Source organism: Camelus bactrianus, chromosome 11, assembly GCF_048773025.1.
Source record: "Camelus bactrianus isolate YW-2024 breed Bactrian camel chromosome 11, ASM4877302v1, whole genome shotgun sequence".
Classification (NCBI taxonomy): domain Eukaryota; kingdom Metazoa; phylum Chordata; class Mammalia; order Artiodactyla; family Camelidae; genus Camelus; species Camelus bactrianus.
Window position 1 is genome coordinate 46,529,993 of NC_133549.1, and position 22,076 is coordinate 46,552,068.

Consider the following 22,076-nt stretch of genomic DNA (forward strand, 5'->3'; position numbering starts at 1 on the left):
AGCTTCTCTGCAGCATGTTAACAGCCTTCTCTGATTCCTAAATAAATGTGCCCTTTAAAGTTTTCTGCCCACTCCAGGGAGAAGTCAATTTCCTGGTATGCTACTTAACTCACACCTAATGAGGGCTGGTTTCTCAGTGGCTCCTGGAAGTGCTATTGAGGAATAGTCAGCTGGGGTGAATTGAGATTAAAGTCAAAAAGAGACCTCAATTGTGGGACTTTTATAAAAGCTCTTTTCCATTGGGAAATTCTAGAGTACTTCAGAGGAAATGACTGTACCCACACTATTGTCGTTAGGTATCTTTGATGTGAGATACACATTAACGCTACCTATGAAACAGTATGCTTTTAGAATAAATTGACAGCACCATTTTCTAAAGTAATGTCAGAGTATGTTCAATTCCTCAATCGTTCTAATACAATTTTTACTATATGGATGCATTTTTTGAGGTGGAGAGAATAAGATTGTTTTCTTCAGATTATTTGTTTCCCCTCTTAATGTAAAGGAATGTAAGGAAAAATGACAAATTTATGATATCACAAGTAAAGTAGCAGTACCATTATTCAAATTTAGCAATTCAGTGATGTTACTTTTTTTTTTTAAGGATTATGTCAAGAATGCTCCTTCAAATTAAATTTCCATCACAGGTAATACTATCTTTTAAAATGCTGTTGTTAATTTGAGTAGTCTTGGGCATAGTCACTTACTTGCACTGGATATCTAAAGTAGACTTGAGTGGTTAATGGTTTAGTTGATAGTATATAAAATCCAGCATGACTGTATGACCACATAAACCAGGGAACTGGACATTTGCCATGCCTAACTTTAGCGAAGCAGTTTTAAATGTGCAGGCCTGTGCAGAGTGGTAGGTGCTAGAATGTTTAGTTTGGAGTCAATGTTCAGATACCATAATATTCTTAGAAACTATTGTGAAGCAGGTTTTCATAAAAAATGATTCCTATGTCTCGTTTAAACAGTGTTCTAATTGGAGTTTGTCATTCTTATGAAAGAATATACCTCTGTCCTCATTTCAGATATTAACAGCAGGCACCTTTTGAATGAACTAGAATATATCTGCCATACTGAGTGGGGGGGAGGGTATCAATGTTCTGTAGTGTGCAGTATATATAAGATAATGGGCTTAAAAATCAGACCTCTTGTGTATTCATTCCTATCAGTTACTCCACTTACTAGTCATCTTCTTGGGCAAGCTTCTTAACCTCTGTAAGACTCAATTCTTATCTCTAAAAGTGAGGATCCTAGGGTTATTGTAGGGATTAAACAAAAATGTTTATGAAGTGCTCGACACAGTGCCTGACATATGGTAAGTCAGGCATAATGAAGTCCCTGGCATTGAAGATGTACAGACAACCTGTGTGACCTGGCATGATTGTGGTGGTGAAGTTTCATGTCCTGAATAACACTTGAACATCTAATAGTAAGATTCTGCAACTTTGTAAAATGTATATATTAGTATATTAATTTAAAATCAGCAATGTTGTAAATGTGCCTTATCTAGTATTTTAGCTATTAAAAATAAATAATAAATTTTTAATTCTTAAAATTAGCAGAATTTTTTTAGATTACTTGAATAGCCTTTATTTCCCCTCTCCATCAGTAATGCTGAAAGATAGCAGAGATGTTTTTTTTGACCTTGAGTTTTGAGCTTCGTTTCAAAATAGAAATTACTCTCATGAGAGGTAAAAAGTGATTAGTCTAAAATAATATCGTAGTATTTGGTCTAAATATCTTAATTTGAAAGATCTGATAAAACGTTTCTTGAAAGTAATTCTCTCTGTTGTCTCTTCATCCTCTTTCCCAGTTTCAGTTTCAGCATTATCACCTTTTCCTATTTAGAGTTTCTTTTCTTAACCAGTTAAAGTCAATTGCTTGCCAGCTATGGTACTGACAATCTTGTAAACCTGGCCTAGAAGAGATAAAGCTATAGCAGTAAAAGGATAAGTGATCTAGAATAGACATATGAGTTATCAATAAGCCATTCCATTCTCATTCCATTATATCTTTACTGTATTCCTGTATTCTTAAGAGAAGAATTTTCTATTTATTGGTGGTTTAGAATTGTTTCAATGGTTTCTTGTTTTATTTGTTTTTTCGAAGTATAGGTAGATATGAATTATGTGGAGGGAAATGAGATTTGTTTTTGTAATTTTGTAGAAAGGCTAAACAGTAGAATATAAAAAGGAGGAAATGAGTAAAACTATGACTTATATTTACTAAGGTTTATATACAGAATGTATAAAAAATAATTCTTTGTCTCAGAGTGTTCAGGCTTCATAATCTTGTAGATTTATCTTAATATACTAACAATACATTTACAGACTCATTTAAGGGTTCCTCACAATGTATATTACATTTTAAAAATAAGTGATTTGATTAACTGATTTGATTTTTTTGCCCATTGATTTTTATTTTTTGGAAATACCAGTTGAAAAAGTTAACTTTAATTTTATATTGTTCAACATAAAGGAGAAAAGAAGTCAAGTCAAAAAAAAGAAAGGATAAAACCAAAAAAGATTGTGAAGAGTCATCACATAAAAAATCCAGATTATCTTCTACAGAAGAAGCCTCTAAGAAAAAGGATAAAGGTAAAAGGGAACTAAAAATGTAATATTTACTCATATTTCTGGACAAGAAGCATAATCTCCATATATCTCAAATATAGAATTTACTTAGTGAATGCGTTTAGAATTCTGTTTTATAGTAGTTGAAAGGAAACTGATTAGAGAATTTAGATATGAATTTACAGTAACTTACAGGAGTTTAAAGAACAAGGTTGGTTTTGACTCATTTTTGGTAGATAATATAATATTGGAACAGCATTCTAATACCTGGTTTTGTCACTTATAGACTTGCTACCTTGAGCAAGTCACTGAACTTCTTGAGTTTTTCTTTCCTCATGTACGTAGTGGTGATGTGAATACCTGGCCTGTGTGCTGCTGGTACTTACTGTGGAGAATTAGATAAGACTGAAAGGCACTTTGAACACTTTATAAATCAGTACATAATCTATAAGTCCGTATAAAATTATAACACTGATTTCAATTATTATGATCCGTGTGATTTTCTCACTAGCTTATGAGCTTTTTGAAATGATAGAGATTGACATATGTGTGTCCTCAGAACCTGACATGGTGCTGTGCACATATAATTAATAAATAATTATTAAATACAAATCCAAGTCAACGACTTACTTCTTTCTCAGCAGTCCTTAAGCTGTCTAAGCCTTAAGTTTGTATGTGTAAACTGGTCATGATAATTGTACCTACCTCGTAGGATTCTTCAGAAGTTGAAATGAGATAATGCATGTAAACAGTTTGCATAGTACTTGGCACATAGTTAGCTGTTGTGAAGGTTACTGCTAATTGCTTATCCAGTCCATAATAGAGTCAAACTGACTTATAACTAGAGTGAACCAGACTTAAATTAGGTAGATAATGGTAGATTGAATTAGGTTCTGGCCAATGTTACCTAATACTTGGACAGGAGAGGGCTCCCTTGCTCCAGCTATGAAGATCATTAGCTATGTTCCATTCTTATGTGCATTTTTTGCTGCTTACATGTCACAGTATATTCAAGTGTATGGTATCACCAAATTTTAGCCTTGGTAAAATTGATAAGATGGTTAGAGGAAAATACTGATTTTTCGGTATTTGAAGCAGAATGCCTTTTTGTCTCTAAATCATGTTCTAACTCCAAAATAAATTTTAATTAATAAATCTGAAAATCTCATGTAAGATTTTAAAATTTTTTATTTATCCTTGTATGCCAGTAAAATACTTAATGAATCCTATTTGAGAGTTTTGTAGCATTCAGTTTTGTTGTGTTTATGTCATTGTATGATACCTTGTTAATCATTGCTTATTCAAATTAAAGAAGAACTAATCCCTTTGCTGCAAAAATTCATTCATTACCTTCAAAACAGGTAATTAGGTAGCTGGATACTTGGGATTAGGAATGGAGTTGTCCCCTCAAATTATACGTACATGCGTGTAATCTTCCTTATAGATGTTTTTCCTTTATATTTCAGTAGATGACGCTCTTGTCACCCTAAAAACTAATACCAGAAATCTGGAAATTATCCTTGATGCCTTCTTTTTTCTCATTATTTATGTAAATCCATCAGTTTTACCACCAGGATATATTTCTCTATCCTCTAGTTCAAACGACCATGTCTTCTCATCTAGGCTACTGCTGTATTATCCATACTAATTCCACCACTGTCTTGTCATCCCACCTCCCTCCCCTGAATCCATTCTCCATCTAGCAGTGATTTTCTGTTGTTTTTAGCATATAACCAACTTCTGGACAAAGCCCAAAGGCTCTGTATGATCCAGCATGCAAGGCTTGTTTCTCACTACTCTCCACCTCCCTTTCGCACTCCACCCACATAGCCTTTCTGTTTCTGGAAAATGTCAAATTTGTTTCCATTTAGGGACCCTGTAGATGCTGCTGCCTCTCTCTCTAAAACCCCTGGTCCCATCCTAACTCATCCTTCAGGTCTAAACTTAAATGTTACTTCCTCAGGGATCCTTTCCTGACTCTGAATCTAAGTTAGGACTCCTATTTATAATGCTGTCACAACCCTGGAACTTTCCCTTCATTACACATATGACAATCATATCAAAGCACAGGAGGGCAGGGATTCTATCTGCTGTGTTCATTGCTCTAACCCCAGCATCCCACTGGCACATGTTAGGCATAAATAATAAAGCATGAGAAAATGAAAGACTTTGAAGATTGTTTCAGGGCAACTTTAAAGATAGAAAACCGAAGCCAAGTAGACTAGAGACATCTGTTTCTTATGTATTCTTTATTCAGAGTACCTTTGATTGCAGGGAGTACAGGATATATTTCTTTTTTTTTCCCTAAGCTTCTCTGGTATAAAGCAGAAAATGACAATATTTTAGCAAACTTCTAGGAAGACCATGTAGAACTCTTTAATGTCTTCTTAAATGGGATCATCTGGAACTAGGTTGATCTTGATGTCATACTTTCTTGCCAGGCCACCTTAATTTGGCCCAGACTTGAATAGTAATTAATAAATGCTTAATATCTCAGCTACGTTTGGACTGTTGACATTCCTCAAAATAATCTGCTTTCTTGATTTTCTATCTTTTTGACCTCTCCTCAGCCTCTTTTGATCATAGTTCCTCCTCAGTCTTACCCTTAAATGTTGGAATTCCTCAGGACTCTTATAGAACTTCTCTTTTTTCTCTCTGTTCTACCTGTATGATCCCATTTATTCCCGTAGCCTTGGGTTGCCATCGTACATAATGTTAAATAAGTGGATGGATGGATAATTGGATGGATAGATAATTGGATGGATAACTGTATGTCTAGATAGCTGAACGAATTGGATAGATGCTGTATAGTGATGATTTTTAAAGGTACTCTAACAGATCTTCAGTACTCTTCTCTTTCCATTTCCCTCTCTTGGTAACCATTGTAGAACTGAAAACATTTGTGTTATGACATAGTTTTTTTTTTTTAATTACTGAGAATTCTCACCTGTATATGATCTTCAAAAAAGTATTAAGAAAAACAAATATGTATTTGTAAACTGCTTTCAGAAATTGAACATCTATAGATAAAATATTGGTTATACTGCAGCTGATCTATGAGGTTTTTTCCCCCTGGCAACATGAGAGTTTTTTAATGTGTTCATTATTTTTTAAGTTTTATGCTAGATATTCCAGGCTGTATGAGAGCATAAAATACCCCTGCCTAAAAGAACCTAACATTTTAATTCTGGCAGTAAGTCTAAGGAAAATGAAAGGTTATATGACAGCAAAGCACTTTCCTGTAGGACTGTAAGGTAACCTCTAGACTATTGGAAAGAATTCTGGTTACAGCTATGGCTATTACACCACTGCAGGAGGATTCTTGACAAAACAATGTTGTTGTGTTTTTTCCAGCACATTCATCCTCAATGAAATCAGAAACTTCTATTAACAGTAAGTATCATTTAGTAAAAATATATAGACTCATGGTATTTGCAAATTTGCAAATTGTGACTTGCTCTGATGTAAATTATTTTTTGTTTTTGTACTATGTGAGAAAAATCATAGAAAAAAGACCAAAAGTTTATTTCTTCCCCAAATTAGAACATTGGAAAGTTTCTTATTTTAAGTATAGAAGAGCATAAATTTTTGTTTTCAGTAAAAATACACATTTTAATTTCACATTGTAGAATGTGAAGGAAAACAAACAGGGATGAGGTTGGGGTGCAAAGAGAATTGGGGAAGTGGATTAAAATTTAAGAAATGTTGCTTATATGACCCAAGACTGAGTTATCTCTGTCATTTGGTGACTTTGATAAAATTAAATATGTGGTTTGTACACAGAAAGCAAAATATTAGCAACTGGTTGCTACTGGTCAGTTTTTTGTAAGTCCTGTAGTTTTCACCAGATTGGATTTCATTGAATATTTGCTACAAATTTTATAATTTTTTTCCTGCAGCATTCCAAAAACTATTTACAATGACTTACAAAGATATGTACAATAAAATAAGATTTTTTTAAAGGTAAAACAGAGTAATGGAAAAATAAGAATAGCAAAGTAAAGCTAGAGGTAAAATTAATACAGACAAATGTTTACCAAAAAGTCTTGCATAATTGCAAAGGTAGGTCACAAATTTGTCACTGTTCTTCCTAACAACCAAACCAAACAAACCACTGGTAGAATGATTAATTGTACCCATGCAATATTAAAGAGAACTCGCAGGGTGCTCAGCTTTTTCCAGGCAGAGTTTTGAGAGCAGAATCTCCTGTGGGTTTATAGAAGAGGGCACCATTTGTGATATAACGAACAGTAGCCTTTGAATCTCAATAGTAATACAGTGTTGAATTTCTTGAAGACCTTGCAGTAGATAGACTTAGGGTCTGATGATAAAGTATATTTCAGTAGCATACCTAATTTATAATATCTGGACTTATTTTATAAAAATTCAGAGATTTGAGACTTCTAGGCTTACTTGGAAATTTACAGATTTAAGAATTAAATTGTTTCTCATTTTAAAGTAATACATATTATGGCAAACTTAGAAAAATACTCCAGATCCACCATTCAAATTAAACATGATTAGCATTTTAGTATAACTCTTCAGGAGAATTTAAGTATTCAGTAATCAGAAATTTCGCACTGAAAAAAAAAAATTTAAGGTATTTACTGTTTAAAAATACAGTGAAGAGGGAGATGTCAGTGGAGGTATTCCTCTAGTTTAGGAATACAGCATATTCCTTATAAATTATTTTACTTATACCAATTTTGTTTTCAACACATTTAAAGTGTCCTAAAGCACTGACACTTCCTTTCTACCCATGTGAATCCTAATCTATCAGTAACTTCTTTTTCTAATTTAGGTTTAGTTTTCTGACAGTTTGTAGAACATAGCCAGGCATGAGATGATAGACTTACGCTATCTGGAGATGGGGTAGTAAGTATATATATTTTTAGAAAGCATGCACAGGTTAAAATGGGAAATTTTATTTACCTTTTACCTGTTTCCAGCTATCCATTGCAGTGAGAGGTGTGAAGACCTATTTAATGTGGGGAAAACATTGCCCTTTTCCAGTTCCGGTTTTTCATTGTTTAAAAATCTTTTGGGGAAAGGTCTTGACTTATTTATATTCATTCTTTCATTTCCTCTTCCATCATTCTCCCTCCCACTGTCCTTCCCCCAGCCCTCTCAATCCTCCCCCTTTTCCCAGCAATAGTCCTAAGTCTCTTTACCCTCCTCAGCCAGGTCAAACTTCTAGTGGTAAGTAGGGGAGAATACTATACCCAACTTGAAGAACCTCTGGCTTAGCTTGGTTCTTGAAGTAGAACCATTTCGGGTAGGAGACATGTACCTTATTATGGTATGCCAAACCCAGGTATCTTCTTAGGTGGTCTTGGCAATTTCAGAACTCAAGTTTTGCTTTTCTGTATTTCTTTTCCATTTGGATAATATCCAGTTACCCTCTTACCCCATCTAACAACATATGGATTATTAAATCCAAATCCATAAAGAAAAACCCAGTTTGTATGGGGAGAAAGAATTTTAACTTGCATTATTTGTCAACCACAATGGCAAGTGGTTTATTTCATTGCCTTACAATGGCAAGTTGTGTACCTCATTTAATCTTAGTAATGGGCATGTAATATCCCATTTTGCAGACAAGAGAACCAAGACCCAGAGAATTTACATAAATTCCTAAGGTCAAATAGTTGGTTAATAGCAGAGCTGGTATAAACACAGGTTTATAACTCCAAAGTCTGTACCTTTTTACCTCTATCATCAGTAACTCTTCATCAGTGGATCAGATTAAGTCCATTCTTTGTACTCTAATTTTGGCAGACTGACTGTACAAATCCACATTAAATGATTTGATCTGTCTGTGTCTCAGTTCTGTCTGTAAAATGGGTGTAAAGCGACTATTGGATTATTATCAGAGTCAAATAACATAATGAACATGTAAAGCATGTGTCTGACATAAAGTAACTCCTTGATAACCTTGTAGCTATTATTGTAACAAGAGAAAAAGAAGATTCTGGACATTATAAACAGATTTTGTGTTTGTTTTCTAGGATTGGTCAGATCCAAAGTTAAGTCTTTAGATGTGCCCATTTGTTGGCATAATTGGAGACTTGCCACTTCTTCAGTAGGCCAAGTTACTTAGGTATCCTATAATACCCAGAAAAAAAAATAAGATGATAGACCTGCTTTCATTATTCAAAGCATGCAGGGAAAATGATGTGCAGTTTGCATTACATTCTGAAAGGAATGTTGAAACTTAAAGCAGGTCAAGAATAGAACAAAGTGGTGTCAGAACTTGAAATTTGACAAGAAGGTTGAAGGAACCGTTGATGTTTAGCTTAGAGAAAGGTGAAGAGGGAAGGGGTAAGGAGACAGACATGGAAACTGTAGATATTTGCAAAACTGCTACTATGTAGGAGACTTATTTTTGGTGACTGGTTGGCAGAACTAGAGTCTGGATAAAAATAACTAGAAAACAGATTTTTGCCTTAATTTAGGGAAAATCTTGTCAATTAGGACTATCCAAAGAAAGGAATGAAGGAATGGGCTGCTTCAGGCAGTAGTGAGGTGTTGAAGCATAGATGGACAGCCACTTGTTACAGAGGTGTTGCAGTAAGATAAGGGTCAGACCTCCAAGCTCCCCTTCCAACACAGAATCAGTGTCTTAAATTCTGATCCCCACTTGTCAGTTACTACTGTGTAGATTTGACAAGAGTACTGGTTTGTATTGCACATTCTTATTGTTATTTCCTTAGCGACACCCTTCCCACCTCTGGCAGGTTGTAGCAGTTATCAGAGAAATGATGTGAGATTCTGTCACCATCAGGGAAGTAGGTATTTAGATTTATATTTAGGTATTACAGATTCCTGAGATTGTAAGGAACTTAAAGATCATATAGTCCAATCTTGTAGATTTGATCCTCTTAGAATATTTGGCCACTTTTTCAGCATGTTCTCTTTCAGAGAGAGTTATTTTGTATTGTTATTCTAAACTTGTCTTTTTTAGTAAAACTGGATTGTCTGGTATCAGAAAACTGGTGGAGGAAAGCTGGCATGTGGGAAGTACTCTTGAGAGGGAAGAAGAGAACAAATGGTTATAAGGCCTTTTGAAATTAGCTGCCCACTTTCAAAGGCCTCATAGGTTTCTTCTCTGACATCATTAACAGGATAGTTATAACGCTATAGTGATAACTTTTTTAGGCCTGATTAGTTTTTCTGTGCATTGTTTATCTCTGTGAGTTTTTATAAAAATAAGACTAGAAGACTTTTATTTTCCCTTTTCACATATTCAGTTTGGGACAGTGGCAGTTCCAGTGCTAGTGCTGGCTGTCACTGAGCAGGAATCTTGTTCCCAAAGCTTTATAATTTCATCATCTTTGTGTCTAGATCATTAGAAGTACAACCCCTCACTCCCTCCCCCTTTTTTTGGTGCCATTTTTCTTAGAATTTGCACTAGAATAGATTCAGTTAGGACCAAAGTTCAGACTCACTTACTGACTTAAGGACCAAAGTTCAACAGGGAAAAGGCTAAAACCGCTGTGGCAAATCAATAGTGTTTTATTTTTGTGTTGTGTTTAACTAAGGGACATTCTGTGTTGACAGGCCAAATTTGTATCAGTTCTTTTCTAGACTAATGGTCATTATTGCAGAGGAATTATTTGCTAACATAATTACTTTGTAGCATGTAATTTTATTGTCTCATCATAGATGTTTCGGTATTTGATAGTTTTTTTGTTGGCCAATAAATATAGTATGATCCATTTGAAATATGTTTTGTTATATTTTTAAAAATAGAAGTATATTTTTTTTTACTGATCTTTGAAGGTAACACATGATCACTGTTTAAAATACAAAAAAATTGGAAAAACAAATAAGAGTAAAAATATCCGACCTATGGGTAATAAAACTTTTTATATATATATACACACACACACACACATATATCTATGTGTGTACATACGTATGTATAAATAATACTATATGTATATCTATATGTAGATATAGATAATGTTTTAACTGCAAATTGGATTATACTATGCATGCTTTCTATAACTTAAAATTTTGATATAGCATGGACATTTTTCTATGGTAATGTATATAGATATACTAAAGTTTTTATAACAGCTGTATAGTATTTATTGAACCAATCTTTTATCCCTAGTTGGTGGGGATTTTGGTTGTTTTCTTTTGTTGTTGTTATACAGTGAATATCTCTGTACATATATCTGAGGTGCTCATTTATTCTAAATAAATAATTAAATTTTTAAAAGTATTATTGCTGGTCAAAGGGTATCTACTTTTTCCAACTGATCTGTATTGCTAGACTGTCCTCAAGAAGAAAGATTTATAGAATTTTTACTCCTAACAGTGCATGAGAATACACTGACAAATATTTTTTCATAATTCAACTAGCTGGTCCTACATACTAGTTCAGTTCTTGAGGTCTTGATCCTAATGTAAACATACTCTCTGCAAAAATCTTAACCTGCATGTGTTTTGTACGAACAATAAAAAAGAAACTAAAGACAGCTATATTGCAAGAGATAATTCCTTTATAATACAGAGTTAATATTGGAATTGCTACTTTAACTCAGTGTAACTTATAGAAGTTTCCCATGAGACTTTAAATCCTTGGTATTTTTGCTGAGGCTCTTTGGTATATCTCAGCTTATTTACTTTTAAAAAGAATATATTGATCTGGAAAAGTGAATTAAATTTTCAGAGAGCCATAAAAGTTGAAGCTAAACTGCAGTTAAATCTGACATTAACTTAATTGCCTTGGTGGTTAGTTCAAAATGTGTTTTAAATGTAATATGCACATTTAAAAAAATCTCTTTTGAATGAACAGGAAACTCTGATGAGGAGGAAAGTACTTCAGAATCTGAACTTTGGAAGGGCCCACTACCAGAAACAGATGAAAAATCACAGTAAGTCCTAATATTAATAGATAATGCATACCTTTTACATCAGTTTGGGAAGCTGTGACCATAGCCATTCTTAATAACAGTTAATGAAGAACTTAACATCATGGATGTTTATTTAATGCCAAGGACCACCTAGCCTAGTAAGATCAGATTTTATTCCCATCCATTGTTTGTGGCCATAAATGACCAGCATGTCCAGCTCCCTTTTGATGAATAAATTTTCCTCAGTTCACCTTAACAGATGACCCCGTAGTCTCTGCTTAGATTCTTTTAGACAGTTGCTGTTTACTAGCTTCCAGAGCAGCCTGTTCATGATATTATGATTATCGTAAACCTGTACAGGGGAGCCCCTTGAAGATACATACAAGTGTAAAAGTTTTCTTGCCAACAGCCACCTTAGCCCCCAGAGACAGATAACTCATTGCATGCATTATTCTCTGCTACTGATTGGAAGAGCTGTCTGGATTTAACCGGGAATATTACCAGCTTTTGTTATATACTGCATATATGTTCACCACTTGAACTTTATCTGTTAAAAGAGGACAAAATAATACCTACTACAGAGAGTTTATTGTGAAGATTTAATAGAATAAAGAATATAGAGCACCTGATACAATACCTACCGATAGTAAGTGCTCAATAAATTTTAGTCCCATTTTGTTAGTCTCTAGGTGTATTGGTTCATAATAAGAAACCTGTTGAATCAGTTATAATTCCCTAATTTAAAACAATTATAAAACATCTTGCTAATTATATGATATGTTCTCAGTGTAATAGAATTCAGGTGTATTGGAAAGTGTTTTTCTTGAACAAGATTACTTTTTTTCAGTGACCTTAACCTTTTTTTTTTTTTTCAGCCAAATAAAGAATTCCCATATTGAGTGGTCACTATAGATCAGATTATAAAAAAGTCATTGCTACCCTAGTCAAACTATTGACTGAACTTCCAACCATATAACTTGCCCTTGAAGAGCTACATAGCTGAAAATGACAGAGTAGGTCTTAGAGTCACCTTTTTTTGATAGTAAAGATACATGAGTAAATCCTAAGAGGGGTTTCATAATCCAGAACCATTTGTTTCTTTATAAAAACTTCACATCAGTTACTAACATCTAAGTCTACACAGAGATTCAGCTAATTTCATATATTTAAGTTCTTACTATAATTTAACAATTCTACTGCATTTTGCTATCATGTTAGGGAAAAGGGACAGTAGCATGGAGAATACCAAACTGCAGATAATTTTTAAATCAACTTTATCTAATTCTTTAATTTTTTAAAAATTTGAACGGGTTGTGATAGCTTTATGCATTCACAGTTATTTAAAACCAAATGATGGGGTCCCATTGTGAATCTCTGATCTAAAAGAACATTTTCTAAAGAGACTGGTAGACAGAATTTGTCCAACTTGATTCCCAGAGTCAGAAAAGCAACTGCATATACATTCAGTCCTTACAACAGCTCTGTGAGTAAATGTAATGTTCTTCATTTTATAGATGAGGAAACTGAGCACAGAGAAGTTAAATAACTTGCTCACCCAGCTAATAACTGACAGAGCTAGGACTTAAACACTGTCTGACTTGAAAACCTGTGCTATTTCCACTGTATCACTCTGGCTCCTAGCACTAGTATCTATTTAGTACTTTACAATTTTCATATTATTTTAACACATTATAATTTAATTTAATATCTCCTTTCAGAGTTGTGTTCTTTGTTTTAGGTATAATCTTTACTGCTGCAAATACATATTATTCTCAGAGTAATAAAAGCAAATTTTCCCTGTTCCTAAGGAGTAAGTTATATTTTTCCTTAGTTTCTTTTCCATTCACTTTTTGATCAGACTATAATTTGAAATGAGGATGAACAGAGTAAGTTATAAAGTCAACCAAAAAGTAAAGAGAAGCAATGACATTTCACAAAGTACTTTAAAGTAAAATCTTAGGTAAAAAATGTTTAGGGAGAGCTCTCATACTAACATATACAACATTTTAAATTTAATCAGTCTGGGTATAGTTATGATTATTTTAGAAGCCGAGAATTATTAGCTGAATCATGAGATATACTGAGATATAAAAGAATCAGCAAATATGTTAGATTAAACTTTTATTTTTATTAATATTTTTATTAATCTCATCTAATTTTTTTCTCAGTTGATTTTAATCAATATGTACAATTTTTCTTTTAAATAGGGAAGAAGAATTTGATGAATATTTTCAAGATTTATTTCTGTGAGATAAAGAGAGATGCCTACATTCTTTAATGTGAAAGTATACTTTGAACTTTTCACAAAAGTTTTATCTACAAGTTGCAACTTGAGTGGTTTCTCTTTGGAAATAAAAATCCAGCTACACTCAGGATGTCAGATGGTTTGGAAGTTTCCAGTTCTGTTGGAGACACTTTCCCTGTCCCTTATCTGTTTTCAATTGCTTATCTATGACTGTTCCATCTGCTCCTAGTGGGTGGTGCGAGTACACTATACAGAGATCGACTGTCCCTATATTTTACGGGTTTTTTTTTCCCCTGCTGATTCATGTTTATCTTCCCTTGCCTCAGTTTAAATTATTAGGATTATTGTGGTCTCACAAAATTATAAAGTAGGTTAAGTATGTCTTCAGCTTCTTTCCTTTCCTTTGATACACTAGCAGCCCTCTTTTGAGTACCTATTTAGCTGCCTTTTTTTTCCTTACACTTCTCTTGCTTCCTTCTCGCCTCTGCCACTTAAGGGAGTTTGTTATAATTTGATTCCCCAGTGTATGGGTAACTTATAAAGTAAATTAATACTACAGGAGGCCGAATGAGATCCCAATAGTCTAAAACAGCAGACATGTTCACAAAAGTTCATGCAATAACGTAATGTAACTGAACAATACTGTTTGCATAGTTTCTCAGATTCAAGCATACAGATGTGGATACACTTATATGCAGAAATACATTATAAAATGTAATGTCTTAATTGGGATCCGTAACCCCCTTCAAGAGTCAATTGACATGCGTCAGGAAATCTAAACACTCCTAGAATCTGTGTGTAAACTTCTGTGATTATTTGTGTTTTGAGGGAAAAGGTCTATAGTTTTCATCAAATTTTCAAAAGGATTCATTGATTTTTTTTGAAAGGTCAGACCCATTTTTATAAAGAGCAAAGAGATGGCTACAGGAGAAGATACATGATTTGGTGAGTAAGAGAGGACCTGTAGATTCCAATTGTTTTGTTAAAGATATGCTATTTTAAATGACATTTTTAACTTGATTGACGTAAAATTGCAAAATAGGTAACTATAATCTCATGTTTTAAAATAGTATCAGATTTTCCTTTTATTAAACAGTTATTCATTAATTAAACAAATATTTATCAGGCTTCTATTATGTGTGGGGCACTGTCTAGGAAATAGTTATGTAATCATTTCTGAACTGTCAGAAAACAGTAAATCAGTGTTGGTTTATTAACCAACAAATAAGTAAACAATGCTTGTTGTTTTTTTTGGCTCACTACTTTTAATGGATAAAAAAGAATCTTGATTTCTAAGGAAAAAATGTTGAAATGTCCAACAGCAAAACTGATACTAGTAATAAAATATATGTTGCTAAAACATTTTTATGATAAAAATATATTTACAGTTTAGTGGTCATCAGAAAATTCCTGCAAAATTAAGCAATGGCTAGGAAGAATATTTAAGGATCCTTTTAAAATAGATCCATATATTTGGTATTGCAGGTATGGTTTATGGACTTCAAGTTCATTTATAAATTTAGATCATTTTATCTAATAACATTTAATCCATTCTTACACAGTGGCAGGTAATGGGAGTCATTTTAATGGAGTCTTTAAGGCTTCAAGATGATGACTTTAAAGATTAGCTCTCCAACAGACCTATCTCTGGTTTGGGATATGAAGTCATGCTTTCTTATACTTGCTCTTAAGCAGAGTTCCTACTTTTGCAGACCTTCAGTGCTGGCCCATCTCTACCCCTCAGTTCATTTTCTAATGAATAAGAAGGGGAAGTTGTTTGAGCTGGTATTTTGGGGTCTGAAATTACATAAGGCTAAAGGAACAAAGTTTCTTCATACAGTTTCTAAAATAATCCTAGAAGCGGAGTTTCAGAACTATTTTAAGCAATGGAAATATGATGTACATGTATCACCCAAGTGATGACTTACATAGACAACATTCATTTGGGTGTGTATATTGAGTTTTTTCCTCCCTAAAAATATTTTACTTTCAGGCACTCCTCATTTATGCCTGTTTGTTATGACATTTATTAAAAATATTATTCATTCATGTTTACTGAGTGCCTGCCTTGTGCCAGGCCCTACCCTAAGTGTGAGCATGGAACTGTGAACAAAACATGACAAAAATAGACAAATCTTTCCTCTCATGGCCTTTACATTCTAATGTGAGAGGACCAATCTCATGATTCTAAGTACCTAACTTACTTGTAAAAATATAGCAAATGGTGATTTATTTATCAGCTGCTTAAAATTGAACACTATCTTCCGTATAACAAAACATCTGGGGTGCATAGATTGTCAGTCTATTAAAATTTAGATATATTTTATACGAAAATCTATGGTATTAACATTTGGTCTGTTTTTCTAATTTGGTCTGTCATATAGATAAGTAAAGAAAGAAATTTTAAGTTTCTCTGATGTTCGGATATGTACTGTGTAAGTAGAAGTAGTTGATCATCTTTAGTTTCTCTTGACAAGTCAGTGTTTAGAATGCTTGGTGGATAGTTCTAGTAATCTTTTTTTTAAAGTAATCTCTGTTGAAGTCCTAAACTGCTTTTGATAGTAAAGTTGTCACATACTCAAATCACATGCTTCTTAATATTGCAGAGTATTTATTAGCTGAGTTAACTTGCATTAGGATTATCCAGGTACTGTCTTATAAACTGATAATTCTTTCAATGAGAATAATAGTTCTGAATGTAAGAATATATCCTTAGTTACACATAAAATTGATTTCAGACTTGGGGGGAAGTATTGGCCTAGGATGGTGACAGTGTTAAGCTGCAAAAGTTGGTGTGGTCTTCACTGTTTCATTATCAAGGGTAAAAAGTAGAGGAAAGAGATGATAAGCATTTCAGATGGAAAAACATTTAACATCCTTTTCCATTGTTTCTTATATAGTATTTGCTTACATTATACATCATTCTGTACTGTATTTACTCTTACATTAAGACATGTTGAAGAGAGATTTTTAGTTCAGGAAGGGATATGAGGTGTGAATCATGATTATTAATGTTATGGGTTGAATTGTGTCCCATCTAAAATTTGTATGTTGAAATCCTGACCCCAGTACCTCAGAAAGTGGCTGTATTTGGAGATAGGGCATTGAAAGAGGTAATTAAGCTAGAATGAGGTCATGTGAGTGGGTCCTAATCCAGTAGGACTGGTGTCCTTGTAAGAAGAGATTAGGACACAGACACACAGGAGGGAAGACCCAAGGCTGTGTGAAGACAGACACAGGGAGAAGATGGCCATTGACCGGCCAAGGAGAAAGGCCTCATAGGAAACCAGCCCTGCCAAGACCTTCATCTTGGACTACCGGTCTCCAGAACCGTGAGAAAATGTTGAATTCACTCAGTTTGGGGTGTTTTGTTATAGTAGCCCTAATCAATGACTACAGTTACTGAGAACTTTTAAAAAAAAATTGGTGACTAGTTTCAGGACTATATTGTTTTTAATTTAAAACAAATTGGCACCAAAAATGCACTTACTTTTGTCTTATTTTGCACTTTTGTTGAACTTTATTTTACCCTCAGGGCTTTCAGGCTAGCAATATATTTTCTCATGATAGTCACAAGGGTAACTTTTCTGAAGAGTCTCTTACTCTGTTGCTTGATGGTTTGCTGAATGAAATTTGCTGAAGTTCTTTTAAATGTTTTTTTCTTCAGACTTGGTAATATTTGAAATTGGGACCAGTTGGATTGTATTACAACATTAGACATGTTTTGGATTTTTTGTCATCACCACCACCTCCTGTATCTTCTGCAGCTAGTAAAAAGGAAAAAAGCAGTATTATTGGGAGCCAGTGGATATAGTGTTTTTGGTTTAATACACTCATGACATTAGTGTAACTTTATAGCCTAATTAATAGTTTTAACCTATAACAAGTACTAAAGGTTTGACCATTTAAAAACTTGAATTGGTCCATTTAAAAAATAAAATCTAATAAATGATTAGCCAGTTAACGTCTCAGTTTCTCAAGAGAACCACTGAACTATGGAATCCAGGAATCTGAGTTGTTGCTTTGTGCCAAGCACAAAGCTTGTTGCCTGGAGATAAAATAATGTTCTTAGTTCAGAGAGTCCTCACTGTAGCAAGAAAAAAATTCAGAAGTAATTTTTTATGCAAATAAAATATAGCAGACCCATATCCAATACACTGAATACTAAAGTGCTTGATATCCTGTTTACCATAAAATTGAGATAAAGATTAAATTTAATCACTGAGAAATACCTTGGCTTTTCACTTGCTCAGTAAAAAATGAGCATTTTGTTACCTTTTTGAAGTGCAAATCAGATCTTATTTTCTGTTTAAATCTCTTGAATGACTCCCCAGTGCTCTCTAGGGGCCTTCAAGACAGCACACCTGGCAGAGCCGCCTGCATCACCAGTGTCATTGGTACCTTGCTCTCCTTACTCACTAGACTCCAGCTTCACCAGTTTTTAAGTTCTTCAGTTGCGCCAAGCTTCTGTCCACTTCAAGGCCTTTGTGTATATTCTGTTCTCTCCCTTCCTTTCCAACTCCTCCTTTCTTTGCTTAGGCAAAGCTTACTGTCCTCAGAGTTAAGCGAAGCCCCTTCAGGAAAGCCTTCCCTGATGCCCAGGTTCATGCCTCATGCTTCCTCTGATAGTCATAGAAAACCAATGGTTCATTTGTTGGTTTAATGTCTAGCTCCACCAGATGGTAAGCTTTTTGAGATAAGGGCCCCATCTTTCCCGAGGGCCTGCGTAATAGCACAAGGCCTTGTACAGAATACACACCCCAAAATATGTAAGTGGATGGGTGTCAAGGAGCCAGAAGTCCCATTTTCATTCACCCTGTTTTAGGATATCCTTAACCCTTTAAGCAAAATGCTTTCTCCTGAGTTCTTTAAAATACCTCCTATTTACGAGGCCTTTTCAGAGAGAGACAACTGGTTTGTTAAACAATTTCTTACAAAACCTTTTGAGTGCTGGGCTCTCTCGAAGTCATATTAGCATTCCACTTTCTAGATGAGTCATTTGATGAACTAATATGTGATCCTAAGCATCTTAGCAGAGCTTTCTAAAGATTATGTTAAACCTAGCAGACTGACTTTAGAAGTTTCATCAGGAAAAACAGCGCTGTGTAGAGACATCTGAGGCAAAGGCAAAGTCCTGGAGTACCTGTTAAGTTGCCCCACTCAGCTGGCCAGCTTTACATGGAGGGCTTCCTTAGGTCTGAAAGTGAGACTGGAGATCTGTAAAACCTTCTTATTGTATGGAGAGGAACATTAAGCTCAGAGAGGTTAAGCAAGTTGCCAAAGTCTCACAGCTAATGCATTGTGTCGCGACTAAAATTGTTTTCTCACCTAACCCTGATCCCACTGATTCTATGGTTTTCATACTATTTCTAAAAACTCAGTATCCTGCAGTGGTACCTCAGGAGTCACCTTCTAGAGCGAATGAGGAAACCTAACCCCTACTTCAACTGGGCCAATCATTTGCATCTGGAATTATAAGTAAGATCTTGTTTAGGGGGAGGGGGGACCTGAAAAGCACTAATCAACCTGTAATTACCAGTGTGTGTACAGTAAAGCATATTTCCCGTTTGCATTGATTTTTTATGCTTTTGTCATGGGAGATTAAGCTCTGCTTGACTTTGGATACATTACAAGAAGCCAGAACAGAGTCCATCTAACCTTTTTCAGTCATATTTCCTTCTTCCTGCTTTTTCGTCTCTTCTTCAAGTACCTTCATCTTTTCGTCATACTCATCAGCTAAGGTTTTCCATTCCACTCTGTTATTCTGAAGACCATTCAGCATAGGTGTGATTTCTTTGTGAAACCGTGAGAACTCCTAGAGAGAATTTTAAGTCAGAAACTACTTAAATCATATCATTGATTTTCAGTACTTTTCATATGCAGAGAAGGAAGTGTTACGGCACTCAGAGCTGCTAGGATGAGATTAACTCCGCCTTGGAAATGGGATAGGTGCTGCCATCTTTCCTGCCCACCTAAGTAAGTCTATTTGATTTGCTCATGTCCAAGTTCTCTCACCTTTCATTCCACCCCTGAATGAGATTAGGGTAATACCTCACACTTCTTTGCAGAAGCAAGGACACCACTAATGGTTTTCCTCGTGGGTGACTTTGATTTTGGTTACAGTTTGAAAGAAAAATTCCCATCCAGAAGATTATATGTTTCACTTAAATTATCAGTTTGTGTACTTACCTTATATACAAAAGTACAGACAAAATCAATGAATCCAACTTGAAGTTTAGGTAGTTCATCTTTTTTGTTTCTGTCCATCATAGGCTAGAAAGAGAAATAAATTCTTTAAAGATAGTTTTCTAAGATTGAATGAACAAAATAGACTGATTTGTATTGGTAATTCTTAATAAGTAGCATATTTTTATGTCAGGGTCTTTACGATAGGTTGTTGCTGCAGCACTGTTCTCTCCAGATCTCCTTGTTCCCAAAATTCATTTGCAACCAGAAGTGCTACCTGCAGATAAGAAAGACGGGGTTCATGAGGGTGAGTTTTTAGTAGGGAATTTGCATTTTATTAGTATGAGTGACATTTAAGGATGGAGTTTATAATTAATGCCTGAGGTGTTGTCATACCATATGCTCTTTGGTTTTAAAAAGATGTCACTTACAGATTATGTTGAAATGGGAAGGGGGATTTCTCTTCCTACTTCAGTGTGGTAGACTCATTCTGGGAGTGCCTGTCTCCTGTTTGCTGTCGCCACTACCTCTCAACAGTGAAAAGGAGAGATGGGAGCATGTCTCAGTCCACTGCCTTATGCTTCAGCTCAGACTTCCCAAGTCCTCCTCTTGCCCTGCTTACCTCTTAGCGTCTAGCGTGTATCTGCCTGAGCATTTGTGCACACACATGCATGCACACACATACAGATTAGAACGCAAACTTACCTGATCCTGATTATGGTGTGAGGGTATTTGAGTTAATTTATATAGTTTTTTTAAAAAGTATCTGTCAAGGTTATTGAACTAACCTGGCTAGCTGCCTGATGCCAGGCTTGCCAAGAGGAGTAAAATGTGACCTTTTTCTTGGAGATGCTCACAGTCTGGTGAAGACAGTCATGTAAACAATGTAGTAAGTGCTACGACAGTAATAGCATGAACTGCTGTGGATCAGAGGGAAGGGAGTGAAGACAAATGTCATAAAGGAGGCTGCACTTATGCTGTAGCATCAAGGATGAATAGTAGTTTGCCAGGAAAGAGGAGGGGAAGACTGCAGAGATAAAATGGAAAATCCAGAGCTTATGAGCTTAGAGTGTGAGGCAGTGACATGGGAGTGGAGAGAAGCTGGGAAGTGTGAGTTAAGGCAGATAGTGACAGGCCATGTGAGCTTTGCCGAGAAGTTTGACTTGATTCTCTGGACCAGTGGTTCTATTCCTTGAGCCCTAGGCTCCCTCCAGGGTGCACTAGTGGCACAAAAAGGTGGTGCCAAGAGAGATTTAAACGAAAGCAACTGCTTTTTTCTTTTATACAGAAGTGATTTTGTGCAACTTTTTGTGGGGGGAAAATAGACTGCTTCTTTCTTTAAAAAAAGTTGAAAACCTCCGTCAGTGGGGAGTTTAGAAGGCTTTTACGCAATGCAGTGGCCAAACAAAGCTATTATAAGCAGTCCCAGCAGCAGCTCAGAGGAAGGTTGGGGGGTGAGTGATGAGAGGACCACTTAGGACGTGCCGCCTGGTTCTGATGAGAGAGGGAAAGTCCGAACTAAGACGGCAGCAAGAGCGACAGACGTGAGTAGTTGTGAAGTGGGGGAGATGGCCTCAAGCGTGAGGACCCTGGGTGACTGTGTAGATGAAGAACAGAGGAGGAAGAGAGGCATGTCAGCAGGGAGGGGCACAAGTATTTTTGGTTTGGACTTGATGGTTCCAATTTACGATACAATCCACATTTATAGTTGAGCCCAGTGAGGTCTGGCCTCTCTTCTGCTTAGAATTTTCCCTACGAATTAACAGGAAAAAAGAGAAGCTTCTTTCATCCATTAGTAGTAAATCATGTGGTAAACTAATGGCTCCCTGCTCTCACTCCCCAGGGTTGGGGAAGAACTTCCTTGGAAGACACCCTTAAACATAAACTCAGTGCCTTCTAATAACTGAGAGCACACAGAAGAAAAGATTGTAGAAGCAAAACCACCCTTGATAGAGGAAGGCACAAATGATTCATCCTCATCGTGTGCTCATTTATCCCCTCTATTAAAAATGCAGACACTCTGAATAATTTTATATAAACTTTTCACAGCCTTCCAATGATACAGGAGTTCTTTTCAGAAAGCTTTTTCTTTCCAAGGCTCCCTCTATTTGCCTTGTTCTGGGACCTGCACCGAATGACCTATTGTTTTACTGACATTTGTGAGCTCTTGAAAGCTGTTTGCTTTTCTTCATTAACAGA

The 22,076-nt window shown here is 35.3% G+C and overlaps 2 protein-coding genes across 11 annotated transcripts in view; one reads left to right on the forward strand and one right to left on the reverse strand.

Annotated features, from left to right (window-relative positions):
* LOC105081820 (protein FRA10AC1) overlaps positions 1-13,814 on the forward strand; it is a 68,708-nt gene extending 54,894 nt beyond the window's left edge. For all 8 annotated transcript variants that reach the window (XM_074373938.1, XM_074373937.1, XM_074373936.1 and 5 more), the window contains 5 exons: positions 605-647; positions 2,488-2,606; positions 5,937-5,975; positions 11,389-11,467; positions 13,654-13,814. In XM_074373938.1, the coding sequence (XP_074230039.1) occupies positions 605-647; positions 2,488-2,606; positions 5,937-5,975; positions 11,389-11,467; positions 13,654-13,696 (323 nt within the window). In that variant the 3' untranslated portion in view covers positions 13,697-13,814. The remainder of the gene's footprint in view (positions 1-604; positions 648-2,487; positions 2,607-5,936; positions 5,976-11,388; positions 11,468-13,653) is intronic.
* Positions 13,815-17,125: 3,311 nt separating this feature from the next.
* PDE6C (phosphodiesterase 6C) overlaps positions 17,126-22,076 on the reverse strand; it is a 60,160-nt gene continuing 55,209 nt past the window's right edge. For all 3 annotated transcript variants that reach the window (XM_074373927.1, XM_074373926.1, XM_010971210.3), the window contains exons 19-22: positions 20,080-20,154; positions 19,881-19,964; positions 19,350-19,506; positions 17,126-17,458 (exon numbers count right to left, since the gene is read on the reverse strand). In XM_074373927.1, coding sequence (XP_074230028.1) covers positions 17,397-17,458; positions 19,350-19,506; positions 19,881-19,964; positions 20,080-20,154 — 378 coding nt within the window. In that variant the 3' untranslated portion in view covers positions 17,126-17,396. The remainder of the gene's footprint in view (positions 17,459-19,349; positions 19,507-19,880; positions 19,965-20,079; positions 20,155-22,076) is intronic.